Here is a 13,597-nt window from a genome sequence, read left to right as displayed (position 1 = left end):
TCATGTGATCCTTCAGGAATCATTCTAATGTGATGATTTGCTGCTCAAGAAACATTTCTTATTTTAATTATTCATGTAAAAAAACATGATTTGAAACATTATAAATGTCTTTAATTTCACTTTTATTCATCGTGGGTACATTAAATTGATCAAAAATATGAATTTCTTTTACACACACAAAAAAAGTTGAGTTATATCAGCTCAATTACATGGAGTAAAGTGAGTTGACAAATTATCCAATGATGTTAATTATCACAGCTCTAGTTTAAAGAGCTACATTAAAAAAAAAATGTTTTTTTACTTTCCTTTACTTGTGTGGAGTACATATAAACATTCATAAGTATAAGTCCCATTTCCTCAAACAAATACCCAACTGCTTGTTCTTTTCTTATTGCTGCCGCTGAATTGAGGTGGCTGGTGCACAAACAAAGCGATGACTGAATTCACAGACACAAACACGCGGGTTTGATACACATGCTCGCAAATGCAAACACATTAATTATACACACTGAGAGCCAGAGATCTGCAGGAAATGCTGGCAGGCACTAGTGAACAGAGGGTCTGCAGTGTCTCCGTCTGCGTCACTAACTACATACGCTCACTCCAGCTCGGGCTCGCAGCCAGACGCAAACACACACATAATGCTTGTGTATCCCTGTATGTGTGAAATACACACTTTTGGTCAGCCCCTCTTGCATCCCGGCTTGGCTTATAGAGGGATTAGCCCCACCTGGCCAAGTGTGTGTGTTTTCCTATGGAGGAGAGGCAGAAATGCGTCATTTGCCCTTTGATTGGTGAATGTAGGTTTGCTCAGACGGAGATCCCCTTTGTTCTGCTCATGTCACTGAATCTACACACCTGTTTATGCGCATTTCATTCTTCTTCATTTAAATATGAACACCTCCTCCTCACGCATCTGCACAAAATGTATTTAGGCTTTCTATTAAAAGAGGCGAGAATCATGAATTGATGCCACGACTTGTGATTAAATACGCTCTCACTTCCTTTCCAACAGAAACGGCTGCTCAAAGAGCGCCAGAAGCTTCTGGAGAAGATTGAAGAAAAACAGAAGGAGCTGCAGGAAACAGAACCCAAGTTTAACGCTGTGAAAGAAAAAGAGGAGCGAGGAATTGCTCGGTAAACTTTTTGAAGCTTTGAAAGAAAGGGGCCGTGAAGTAGGGAACGCATTTATCTTTCCTGTGTTGATGTGTTTCCTATTAAACGGGAAGTTGGGGTGGGATGTGTTATAGTTATTCGTGGGACATCTTAGCTGCATTTGGGACTCAATATTACGTTACATCACAAAACAGGGTGTCCGCGGGGTTGTAAAAAGTATTAAAAGGTAGTAAATGAAATTAGCCAAAATTAAGGTCATTTAAAAAGTATTAAAAAGTAATAAATGTCATCTGTCGAGGTATTAAATTTTCGAACCCCTATCCAGCTAGGCCTATGAGTTTCAATTTGTGTTAAGTGCAGTGTGTAACAGATCGGTAACATTTTACAATATGGTTCCATTTATTAAACTCTAGTCAACTACATTAACATTAACTATTAATAAACTGCACTTCTACAGCATTAATTAATCTTTCTTAATGCGAATTTCACCATTTACTAGTAGCCTACATTATTGAAATCAAAAGTTGTTTACAGATTTGTTAACATTAGTAAATGCACTGTTAAGTAACATGAACAAACAATTCATGTATTCATGTATGTATACTACGTAGTATTTTCAGGTTATTTATATCATAATGTGTAGAAACATTACCAAAAAATCATTTAGTTTAGACTGGAGTGAGGTGAAACCAGAAAAAAAGTGCAAAGCAAGTTAAATAAAATAGCTATTTTTTTATCTGGCAGCTAATTTTATTCAATTGTACAGTTTATGGTAGAAAATTACACTATTAGTTAAAATAAACTTTTTAATGCTATACTTTTTTATTCTACTTTTTGATATTGATATGATTATAGACCAAAATAATTATTAGGTCTAGCAAAGAAGGATTTTATCTTACAAAGCTATGAAATCAAGTGGTAAAATCAAAGCTTAAAAAAAAAAAAAAAGAGGGCAAGAAAGGATCGGCCACAAATCTCTATTTGTCTCTGTGTTGGTTTTTGAGTCCAGGGTTGAAGTTAAGTTATAATCACCGAAATGGTTTTATTATTTTTGGAAAGATATTTCATTACTTTATACCGCTACAGTTGCATCTTGAAGTCGTGCTGGTATTAAAAAATATTGTGAAGGTATTAAAAAAGGTATTAAATTCAACTTAAGAATTTCTGTATATACCCTGCAAAACCATAATTTACTTATTGCTACTGCTACTACATTATCATTTTAGAGGTTTGTGATTGGATGATTCATCATCGCTGTTATTTCATAAAAGTAGTAGTTTGTTTTCCTAATATTTTATCGAATTGTCAATATTTATTTCTTTAACATTTGGCTTAATAATATTGCCTGTTTTTCCATAATCAAATTTTTCTAGTCCCGCCCTTCGTTTTGTTCTCACAAATTATTTCAATTATTTTATTTCACAAAATGTCACATTAAGGAGGACATATGCATTACAAATGCTGTTTTGTGTCTTTAACCAGTAGTTGAACTTTGATTAATTTGTTTGTGTTTTTTCAGACTGGCTCAAGCCACACAAGAGCGAACAGATCTGTATGCCAAGCAGGGTCGAGGCAGCCAGTTCACCTCTAAAGAAGAGAGGGACAAATGGATCAAGAAAGAGCTGAAGTCTCTGGATCAAGCCATCAACGACAAGAAACGGCAGATCGCCGCCATCCACAAAGATCTGGAGGACACGGAGGCCAATAAAGAGAGAAATCTGGAACAGTACACCGTAAGATTCATTAAAAGCTTGTTTTGGTATTGAACAGTAGAGGACAGGTTTTTTTTTCGTTTTGCCAGATTTATGGATTGTTTTGAATGTATGACGCTTGACTTCGGTCACAGAAACTGGACCAAGACTTGAACGAAGTGAAGACTCGAGTGGAGGAGTTGGATAAGAAGTACTACGAAGTGAAGAACCGAAAGGACGAACTTCAGAGTGAGAGAAAGTAAGACCCTCCTGTTCTTATTCCCAACGCATCATGGGAAATTGTCTGGCTTTGGCCCATTTTCCAGCATCCCACCCTTTCTTGTTACCTGAACAAACCGTTCCTCTCCTCACCTGGCATTTTAGTTATTAATAATCCACGAGTCATAGGTTTCCCAGCACGATGAGGCTTGACGGATGGGCTATAGAATAGGGTCTCCTGCTGAACCCAGGCGTAGTGTTTGTGAGCCAGAGCTGATGGGTGTGTCTGTGTCCCTCCTCCTGCAGTTACCTGTGGCGGGAGGAGAACGCAGAACAGCAGGCGCTGGCAGCCAAACGAGAAGACCTGGAGAAGAAACAACAGCTACTGCGAGCAGCCACCGGAAAGGTTAGAAACCAAAACAGTCATCTGTACTTTATTTTCATTTTTTTTTTTTTTATAATTATATTAAATGTAATATCTTTCTACGTCCTGCTGTTGTTGATTTAAGCAAGCCTTTAATGAAACTTAAAATATGGCCTCGGATAGTAGGAAGCACGATTTGGAGGGAAAAATTATATTTTTTTAAATAAAAATATTTACTGTAAAAAATTTAATACATTTTATTTTACAGTACAACAGTAAATTACAATTCTAATATTCATGTCATGTCTAATTTTAAACATTAAACCATCAAGTCCACCTTAAAGTTCATTATATGTAACCAACATACATATACAAAACACATGCCGCCCACTCCAGTTCACTTTGTGTCGGCTGAATTGAACCGTATCTGCTAAGCTCAACTTGGCTGCTGGATCGTTTCTCATGGACTGAGTCAGTCACTAATTATAGCAACTCTCCCACGTTACAAAAATATACATCAGTATAGATGAACTCAGATTATCGTCATCTGGGCTTGAAACGAAAATACGAACTTGGAAATGCAATGTTTTGAATGTTGTTTGCTTTTCCTCCAGGCTATCTTGAATGGTATTGACAGCATTAATAAAGTATTGGAACATTTCCGCCGGAAGGGCATCAACCAGCACGTCATCAACGGTTATCACGGCATCGTCATGAACAACTTTGAGTGCGAGCCTGCCTTCTACACCTGTGTGGAGGTGACCGCTGGCACCAGGTCAGACACACTGCGCTTTATTAGTGTTTCCTGCCTAATGTCTTGTGTTACACAGATGTTTGTGGCAGTGTGTTGACAGTAATGGAGTTGTGTTTGTTCAGGCTGTTTTACCACATTGTGGAAACAGATGAAGTGAGCACCAAGATTCTGATGGAGTTTAATAAGATGAACTTGCCTGGAGAGGTCACCTTCCTGCCTCTCACCAAACTGGACGTCAGGGACACCGCTTACCCTGAGACTAACGTAAGCTGGACACATGGTCACCTACACCACTGACATGACATTTAAAATGCACCCTTACTTAGTGTCAGCATGAAATGAACATTCAATCTGTTTTCTAAATACATGTTATTGATCTTAATGTAAACGATTCATCCATGTACTTTTCACTTTTTTAAAGCATTTTTTTGAGCTTGTAATTTAATCAACTCAACCCCAGTGAAGTGACAGACTTCTTTTGGTTGACGTATACCGGACTTCTCCAATCATGTAGTCTGTTTAAACCCCACCACTTTATGATCAGCTGCAAGCTCGCATTCAGATCTGCCTTCATCTAATGAACATCCGAACCAAGTCCCGACCCTACTTTATTTTCTCAATGATCCGTTTCACTCAGATGTACGTCACAATACGGAATTAAAGATCCGTTGCTATGTCTGTAAACATTGTGAAATGAAAGTGACTATTGACAATGAACCATTTTTGCATACGAAATGTAGATGAAATTATGCTAATATTTCCAAGAAAAAAGCCTGGCTTCATTCTGGAATACCCACTTTAAAACATACAATCAACTTCAGGATAAAACCAAGTCCTGCCCTTTTTTTTTTTTTTTTTTTTTTAAAGTTTAAAAATAAGGCTTATTCATCTTCTAATACTTATTTATTAATTTATTGCTATGTTTTGCTATTCTATTAAGTGGAAATATACTAATTTTCTGCAGGACGCAATCCCCATGATCAGCAAGCTTCGTTACAGTCAGAACTTCGACAAGGCCTTCAAACATGTGTTTGGGAAGACTCTGATCTGCCGCAGTATGGAAGTGTCCACTCAGCTGGCTCGAGCTTTCACCATGGACTGCATCACTCTGGAGGGTAAACAGATGTGTTCCTATATGTGTAGTTTTTTGTTTTTTATTCAAATGATTTCTGAGCCCTTGTCGTTGTGTTGTATTGGTATGTGTAACAGGTGATCAGGTGAGTCATCGTGGCGCTCTGACCGGTGGCTACTACGACACGCGGAAGTCCCGTCTGGAGCTGCAGAAGGACATGAGGAAGGCCGAGGAGGAGCTTGGAGAACTGGAGGCCAAACTCAACGAGAACCTGCGTAGAAACATTGAACATATCCTCCACAAATACACCTCACACACAGGGTTACTTGTGATGGAGTGGCATGAAATCGAATGCATTGTAAAATTGTACTTGTGTGTTTCTCGGCCAGCAGGGCTTGCTGGTGTAATCGGCCTAGATGATGCAAGGTCACAGAAGGATCACTGAATGAGTCAGATAGTCATTGACGTGTATGTGATCATGTGTGAGCTGCACACCTGGTGTTATATTAGTAATGGAGGGATGAGAATGTGTAGCTGGATTGGAGGATGTGATTCTTAAGGCCACGAGTGAAATTCTTTTCAATCCTTGATCGAATCACACTAGATTTGCGTGGCTCATACTCTGACTAATTCAGAACTAATATGATGACACAACCACCTTTTCAGCTTCAGCAAAAACAGGCCAGATAAAAATAAAAATAAAAGCATTGAGAAAATATAAAAATAAAAGTTAATTCAAAGTATTAATAAATACTATACAAATAATACTAAAATAACACTGTCCAGAAGCAGATTATCTCAAGTGATGCAGCTTTTCAGGATTAAACTGGATCACAAGTTCTTGTGGGCTCCTTAACTCAGTTCTTCACGTATCAATAATGAAATTGACCAGCTGATGAATCAGATGCAGCAAATCGAAACCCAGCAGAGGAAGTTCAAAGCATCCAGAGACAGTATACTGTCTGAGATGAAAATGCTGAAGGAGAAGAGACAGCAGTCAGAGAAAACGTTCATGCCCAAGGTAACGCATAGTATATTTTCAAGCGCTAGTACTATAACTACCATTGTTTCTCTATCAGGTCTTTAATTTGGTTTCTCTCTACTGTTTGCCTCAGCAACGCAGTCTTCAGAGTCTGGAGGCCAGCCTGCACGCCATGGAGAGCACCCGGGAGTCTCTCAAGGCAGAGCTGGGAACGGACCTGCTCTCTCAGCTCAGTTTAGAAGACCAACGCAGAGTGGACGACCTCAATGACGAGATCAGACAGCTGCAACAGGTTGGGCTGCTTGATCTATGGCGAAAGTCATGAACATTTATTTTGGTCTATATTGAGATGAGTTTGTAAATCTATATATAAAAAGTTCTATATATAAAACCTTGTGTGCGTATATATATATATATATATATATATATATATATATATATATATATATATATAATATAATATAATATAATATACTATATATATAATAGTATATTAAAATATATTAGACCAATAATAATCATTTTATTGATAATATCTTGATTTCATAATCGATGGAAGCCAAAATCATGAAATTTTATTATCTGCCCAGCCCTAACAACAGCATGGCTGTTTGTGTGCAAAACACAGTGTAAACAGGGCCTCTGATTTGCAAAGTGACCAAGTGATGTTTACAAGGTCCCAGGCCACAAGGAAGAACTAGTTGTTGTGACATTGTGTGTGTATGACGACTCCATACAGAGGCTGTAATCTCATCTGAAAAGTTAGTCAATGTGAAGCTCTGTTAGATGTGTGCGAGAATAATCGCTGAAGCCTGAGGCCACAGCTGCAGCTCTTCACCACCTCCAGCCTGACACACGACACACACAGCAGACAATTAAGAAGCTACTTTAAATGTTGTGTAACCGGCCCACATCATTAGCCTTTGTTTTGTTTTTGTATTGCCTTCCATTTGGTTTGCTAATTTTGTCTGCTTTTGAATTTCCAGGCAGGCTTGGCCTTTAAACATATGCATATGATTTTCACTTGTTCTTTTAGATGTACGTTCACATGGCCAAAAGCCACATCATCTGTTTTTTTTTAGACTTAATAATAAACCATTAAAACCGAACATGTTTCTTTTGGCCCTTCAGTCCAGGGTTATTTATAGAAGTTCGTGTTTCATGTGTGTAATGTTTTTTTTTTACTATAGGACAACAGACAGCTGCTGAATGAGCGAATTAAGCTGGAGGGAATCATGACCAGGGTGGAGACATACCTCAACGAGAACCTGCGCAAGCGTCTCGACCAAGTCGAGCAGGTGAAAATAGCAGTTTTCCCTTTTGGCAGTATAACCTGAATGAAAAACAATGCCATATAGTGCACTAAAAAGTGTGTGTTTGTGTAGGAATTGAATGAACTGAGAGAAACTGAAGGAGGAACCGTCCTCACTGCGACAACGTCAGAGTTGGATGGCATTAATAAACGCATAAAGGACACTTTGGCTCGCTCTGAGGGTGAGTAAAGATTAAAATCAGTGTTTTGTTTTTTTTTGTTTTTTTTATTTTAATTTTTTATTACATTTTGTTTCTCATTTTTCAGATTTGGACACACTCATTGATAAGACGGAGGTGGAAATAAAGGATCATCAGAAGAGTATGGAGCGCTGGAAGAACATCGAGAAGGAGCAGAACGAAGCCATCAACCATGACACCAAGGAGCTGGAGAAGATGACCAACAGACAGGGCATGTTACTTAAAAAGAAAGAGGAATGTATGAAGAAGATCCGCGAGCTGGGCTCCTTGCCGCAGGAGGCCTTTGAGAAGTACCAAACGCTCACGCTCAAACAGGTACACATCCGTTACAGAAAACCTATTTGAAGCTGCTGCTGTTTTTTTTTTGTTTTTTTTTAAACCCTGAAATGCAAGATTTATGGTCAAGCTGCTAAGAATTGCCTATATAATTTCCAGTGACACATTTAGAGTGATATTATACAATGTTTTCCTTCTTGTCGTAAATGAGGTCATAAACGAGTATTACATAATGAAGACCACGATTTGTCCGGATACCCTTACCACCTCCTCGACTCATGTCTGGCAATAATTTTTCCTCTCGTCCCCCTCCAGTCTCGCAGCTCTCCCACCTGTCTCATATTCTTTCTCTTAGTTGATCTTCCTCTTCTCTCTCCACCTCTCGTGTCAGGGCCTCTATTGTGTGTCAGCCCTCCTACACAGAGGTGACTCATTCTTCATTACCCCATGCTTGCGCTCCTGTTTTTTCACCCTGTCTTGGTGAACTTGAGTGCGTGGAGTTGAGGAGGGAGGTTGAATTGTGCCATATCCGTCTTGTTTCTTTAGCTATCTTCTGGAATCTTCTCTTGTAGGTTCAGAAGTGGTAATAATGGCACAACGTTTATTCAAGTGATTTTGTTCTGGAAAAAGTATCTTGCAGAGAATGCTACTTTTCTTCGGTGAACGCAAAGCACTCAAATATAATTTTTCCTCCCATCTCAAATTGTTTTCCATCATCATGTCCCCTTGATACTATTTCATGGGTTACGTGTTGTGTAATGATTGTGTGTGTGTGTGTGTGTCTGTGTAGTTGTTCAGGAAGCTGGAGCAGTGCAACACAGAGCTGAAAAAGTACAGCCATGTGAATAAAAAGGCCTTGGACCAGTTCGTCAATTTCTCAGAGCAGAAAGAGAAGTTGATTAAGAGGCAGGAAGAGCTGGACAGAGGATACAAATCCATCATGGAGCTTATGAACGTCCTGGAGCTGCGCAAATACGAGGCTATCCAGCTCACCTTCAAACAGGTACGACCATCAGACAGACTCACTCAAACTCAAATATATTTAAATATTTATTAAAATATTTAATGCAAAACGCAGCATCCATTCATTTTTGTCATCCTTTGGGTAGCGTTACATTATGAGATCCCGCTCTTATTCATGCAAATTCTTTTAAACGCGCTGCCTTTGAATGTCCTGTCTATGTGGCACACACACACACACACACACACACACACACACACACACACACACACACACACACACACACACACACACACACACACACACACAGAGAGAGAGAAAGAAGCGCGCCAGTATCGTGCGCAGAGACCGCGCACCAGAAAACGTTTCTCTTTCGCGCTTGAACGAACAATAACACACACAATTATGCTCATTGTATCCTCATAACTTAAGAGCAGTCTTAAATTAGTGAAATAAAGTCTTAAATGAACGTAAGTTATGAGAGAATGAGGCGCGTCTGAGATGTCGTGCAGCAAAGGCTGGTCTTAAAGGGACAGCAGCCAATAAAGCTTTCTGTCAGTAAAGTTAAACAAAGAACAAAGAGAACAGAGAAGATTACTCACTGCTCTTGACTGAAGAACTTTTGTAGCTTTAATAAGGATTAGTCTATATTTATATATATAATTTATATATATATAATTTATATAATTTATCATTTTTATCCAGACATCAGTAGCTGTATTAGTATCAGTGATACTGGCCTGTATGTTGTCTCTACATTAATTTGTAGATTAACTGTGAAATTATTATATTATAAAATATATAAACTAATACAAACCTATAAAAATGTGAGTGTTTTTAATTGCGATTAATCACAGAAAAAAATGTGATGTTAATTTTTTTAATCGATTGACAGCACTAATATATATAATATCCGTGGTTAGTCATGGGTCGTGTATGGCATTAAAAATGTAAAAAATGGCATTAAAAATGTAAAAAATGGCATTAAAAAAGGCATTAAATTTAGCATTAAAAGATACCTGCAGAAACCCTTATATTTAAATCGGCAAGTTTAACCCTCTGGTGTTCCTGACATTGTCAAAAATGACTATTTGTTTTTATTTCAATAAAATAAATGTACTATATATTAGTTTGATTAAAAAATATAGATTTTGTATTTTAAGGTAATAGATTATATTTATGCAGCATTAATAATCCATTTATTACCTGTTAACCACTGTTTGAGCATAGCCCTGAAAATGACATTTCAAATCTTGAATGCTTTGGAGCACAGACATAAGTTTGATCTCTTTTAAAGAAGAAAATTTGCAGATGATTAATAAAAATAAAAATAAAAGTTAACTTAAAGTTTTGTGTTATGAAAAATGCATAAAAATACTATTTTACATTTTTTTTATATGGAATATATATTTTCCAAAACATGTTTTAAACATTTCTGACCGTGAGAATTACAAGTGTGACTATTTTATTCACGACCATTCAACCGTTTTGATTGAATTATGTCCATGATTTTTTTTGTTCACATAGCAAGTGCCAAGACCTTTACCAAGTTGAGGTCAAAAATGACTGAGCAGCAGAGGGTTAAAAACACGTGCCAATTATAAACTTCAGTCTTCAGTTCACTGGCCTGTTTGTGATCCCATCATCTGTCACCAGCACCTTTCAGTCCTTCTTCCAGAGCCCTGGCCCTGTTTAAAACACATCATCAGTGATTCTTTTATTTAAATCAAACTCCCACCGCAGTGAGCACAAATAAAAACAAGCATTCTGTATCCTGTTTAATAATGTGCTCTGTCTCCCCGCAGGTGTCTAAGAATTTTAGCGAGGTGTTTCAGAAGCTGGTTCCCGGTGGTAAAGCCACTCTGGTGATGAAGAAGGGAGACACTGAGGGTGGACAGTCTCAGGACGAGGGTGAGGGAGGAGACAGCGAGAGGGGGTCTTCCTCTCAGAGCAGTGTGCCCAGTGTAGACCAGTTCACTGGCGTGGGCATCAGGGTAAGGACAGCATGGACAATCAAATGATTGTGTGCTTATGTACACGCAGTTATTACATGCTCAAATTTGACAAACCGTGTGTGTGTGTGTGTGCGTCAGGTGTCGTTCACAGGTAAACAGGGAGAGATGAGAGAGATGCAGCAGCTCTCTGGAGGGCAGAAGTCTCTGGTCGCTCTGGCTCTCATCTTTGCCATTCAGAAATGTGACCCTGCTCCTTTCTACCTGTTTGATGAAATCGACCAGGCTCTGGATGCCCAGCACAGAAAAGCAGTGTCAGGTACCATCAGCCAATGCAGTGTTGACATTAGAGATGCAGTGAAATTTCAGCCACTGAAAAGTGGATAAAAGGCAGAAAATCTGGACCAAAAATAAACCACTACATCAAAAAGAAGTGATCTGGTTTTAAAGGGTTAGTTCACCCAAAAATGAAGATTCTGTCAGTAATTACTCACCCTCATGTTGTTCCAACCCCGTAAGACCTTCGTTCATCTTCGGAACACACATTAAGATATTTTTGATTAAATCTGAGAGCTGGATCACTCCTCCATAGGCTTCTAAGGCATTATAACTTGCTGGCCCAGAAAATGCATTAAAGACATCGTTAATATAGTCCAAGTGACTCCAGTGGCTCAATCTTAAGTTTATAAAGCGACGAGAATACGACAAAAATAACGACTTTATTCCACTATTCATTTCCTTCTCTCTGGGCCTCGAGTTTTTTCACGTAGTGTTTTAGCGCAGCGCATCTGCGTTACACGTCACCACGTAGGCTCACTATTGGCCGACGCTGGTCATGTGTGTGATGCGTGTGACGTACATGCGTGAGCGCTGCACAGTTATACCACGTGAATTCACTCGAGGCCCAGAGAGAAGGAAATGAATAGTGGAATAAAGTTGTTATTTTTGTTTGTTTTGCGCACAAAAAGTATTCTCGTCGCTTGATATACTTAAGATTGAGCCACTGGAGTCACTTGGACTATATTAACGATCTCTTTAATACATTTTCTGGGCCAGCAAGTTATAATGCCTTAGAAGCCTATGGAGGAGTGATCCAGCTCTCAGATTTAATAAAAAATATCTTAATGTGTGTTCCGAAGATGAACGAAGGTCTTACGGGTTGGAACAACATGAGGGTGAGTAATTACTGACAGAATTTACATTTTTGGGTGAACTAACCCTTTAATCAAAATAATGCTTTTTCTTTTTCTTTCTTCAATTCTACCATATCGGTCGTTTGTTTTATCTTTTCACTACACACAAAATGTTTGGTTTTGCGAGGTTACTAGCTTCCGCTTGGAGTGAATAAGTGGTTTGTATTGCTCTTTCAGACATGATTGTGGAGCTGGCTGGACATGCTCAGTTCATCACTACAACCTTCAGACCTGAGCTTCTGGAGTCAGCAGACAAGTTCTACGGCGTCAAATTCAGAAACAAGGTAACGGCATCATTAACACCTTGATGTGTGAAGTAATTAGCAAATGCAAACGAGTCTTTTGCATAGAAAATGAGCTATAAATGGAAGTCTTGTCAAGCTGTACAGATGATGATTTTCCTAAGCTTACTCTCTCTCTCTCTCTCTCTCTCTCTCTCTCTGTGTGTGTTAGGTGAGTCACATCGATGTGATCTCAGCAGAGCAGGCCAAGGACTTTGTGGAGGACGACACCACTCACGGCTGAGAGAAACAATACCCCGCTATCACTCATTTTCCTTGTTTCTCACCACCATCTCAACTGGTGTGTTTTCCTTTTTAAAATCCCTGTTGGAATGAATGAATGAAAAGCAAAAGTTTGTGTTTCTTAATCTGCTTGGATGCAGAACAGGATATGCTGACTTGTTTTACAATTTTATATTTTCTTTCCTCTTTGTTGATTCTCGTATTTCAAGGATAAAACACTGAAAGCATTTTTTTAATATTTGATGAAATGTGCCGTGCTCAACATTTGGCTTCAGCCCGAGTTATTTAAAGATGAGGAAGTTCAGACACTCAGTTTCAAAGTTAAGCGCCAGTAAAGGAACAAATGTAGTATGCTAAGACTGAATACACAGGTAGGTGTATGTTAAAGAGCTGTGGTTTGCAGTCTGCCATTTGACACCAGTTCTCTCTTCCTTTACTAATAAACCAGCATGAGCTATTTCATCATACTCTCCTTTTTAAGTGGTATATGAAAACGGCTCGTTTTGTAGGTTTTCCGAAAGAGCCTACATGTTTTTTATCATTGTTTTGTTGATGTATCATTTATTCTTTAGGTCATTGTGATTATAGTCTTCTAATATGTATTCTGTTACCCAAAAAGAATAAAATTACCCTGGTCTTTATCAAAGCTGATTCCACTGGTTTCTTGTCGCTAGAGGGCGCCGTGTCACACTTTGTACAGTTTTGATATTATTACATCATGTGGTTGCAAAGAAATCAGCGATTTTGAGGCTGCTTTTGGCATGTGCAGTGCAAGTAAGTTCTTTTTATTCATAACTTAAGTAAATATATATAAATATAATATGTAAATGTTTTGTGTGTGTCAAATTAAATGTTTTTCTTTTTTTTTCTTTTTAGGTTTTTTGAGAAGTTGTTCCTTATTAAACAAATCCTCAAGGTAAAATGTAAACACAGCCTACCATTTCAATAAATATTTATAATATAATAAATTGTAATATTTTG

At 38.3% G+C, this 13,597-nt stretch overlaps 1 protein-coding gene across 1 annotated transcript in view; it reads left to right on the top strand.

The window, feature by feature from the left end:
• smc3 (structural maintenance of chromosomes 3) overlaps window positions 1-13,262 on the top strand; it is a 28,439-nt gene extending 15,177 nt beyond the window's left edge. Inside the window, exons 12-29 of the mRNA XM_081385316.1 lie at window positions 1,016-1,137; window positions 2,636-2,849; window positions 2,963-3,066; window positions 3,333-3,432; window positions 4,005-4,165; window positions 4,267-4,408; window positions 5,109-5,259; window positions 5,354-5,506; window positions 6,086-6,237; window positions 6,332-6,490; window positions 7,389-7,496; window positions 7,584-7,692; window positions 7,778-8,025; window positions 8,777-8,989; window positions 10,753-10,941; window positions 11,041-11,218; window positions 12,270-12,376; window positions 12,546-13,262. Of these exons, the coding sequence (XP_081241442.1) occupies window positions 1,016-1,137; window positions 2,636-2,849; window positions 2,963-3,066; window positions 3,333-3,432; window positions 4,005-4,165; window positions 4,267-4,408; window positions 5,109-5,259; window positions 5,354-5,506; window positions 6,086-6,237; window positions 6,332-6,490; window positions 7,389-7,496; window positions 7,584-7,692; window positions 7,778-8,025; window positions 8,777-8,989; window positions 10,753-10,941; window positions 11,041-11,218; window positions 12,270-12,376; window positions 12,546-12,617 (2,682 nt within the window). The 3' untranslated portion in view covers window positions 12,618-13,262. The remainder of the gene's footprint in view (window positions 1-1,015; window positions 1,138-2,635; window positions 2,850-2,962; window positions 3,067-3,332; window positions 3,433-4,004; window positions 4,166-4,266; window positions 4,409-5,108; window positions 5,260-5,353; window positions 5,507-6,085; window positions 6,238-6,331; window positions 6,491-7,388; window positions 7,497-7,583; window positions 7,693-7,777; window positions 8,026-8,776; window positions 8,990-10,752; window positions 10,942-11,040; window positions 11,219-12,269; window positions 12,377-12,545) is intronic.
• The last annotated feature ends 335 nt before the right edge of the window (window positions 13,263-13,597 follow it).

This window comes from Scardinius erythrophthalmus (genome assembly GCF_964197995.2).
Source record: "Scardinius erythrophthalmus genome assembly, chromosome: 14".
NCBI lineage: Eukaryota > Metazoa > Chordata > Actinopteri > Cypriniformes > Leuciscidae > Scardinius > Scardinius erythrophthalmus.
Note: the sequence above shows the minus strand (reverse complement) of the source record. Positions and strands in the feature narration are given on the sequence as shown.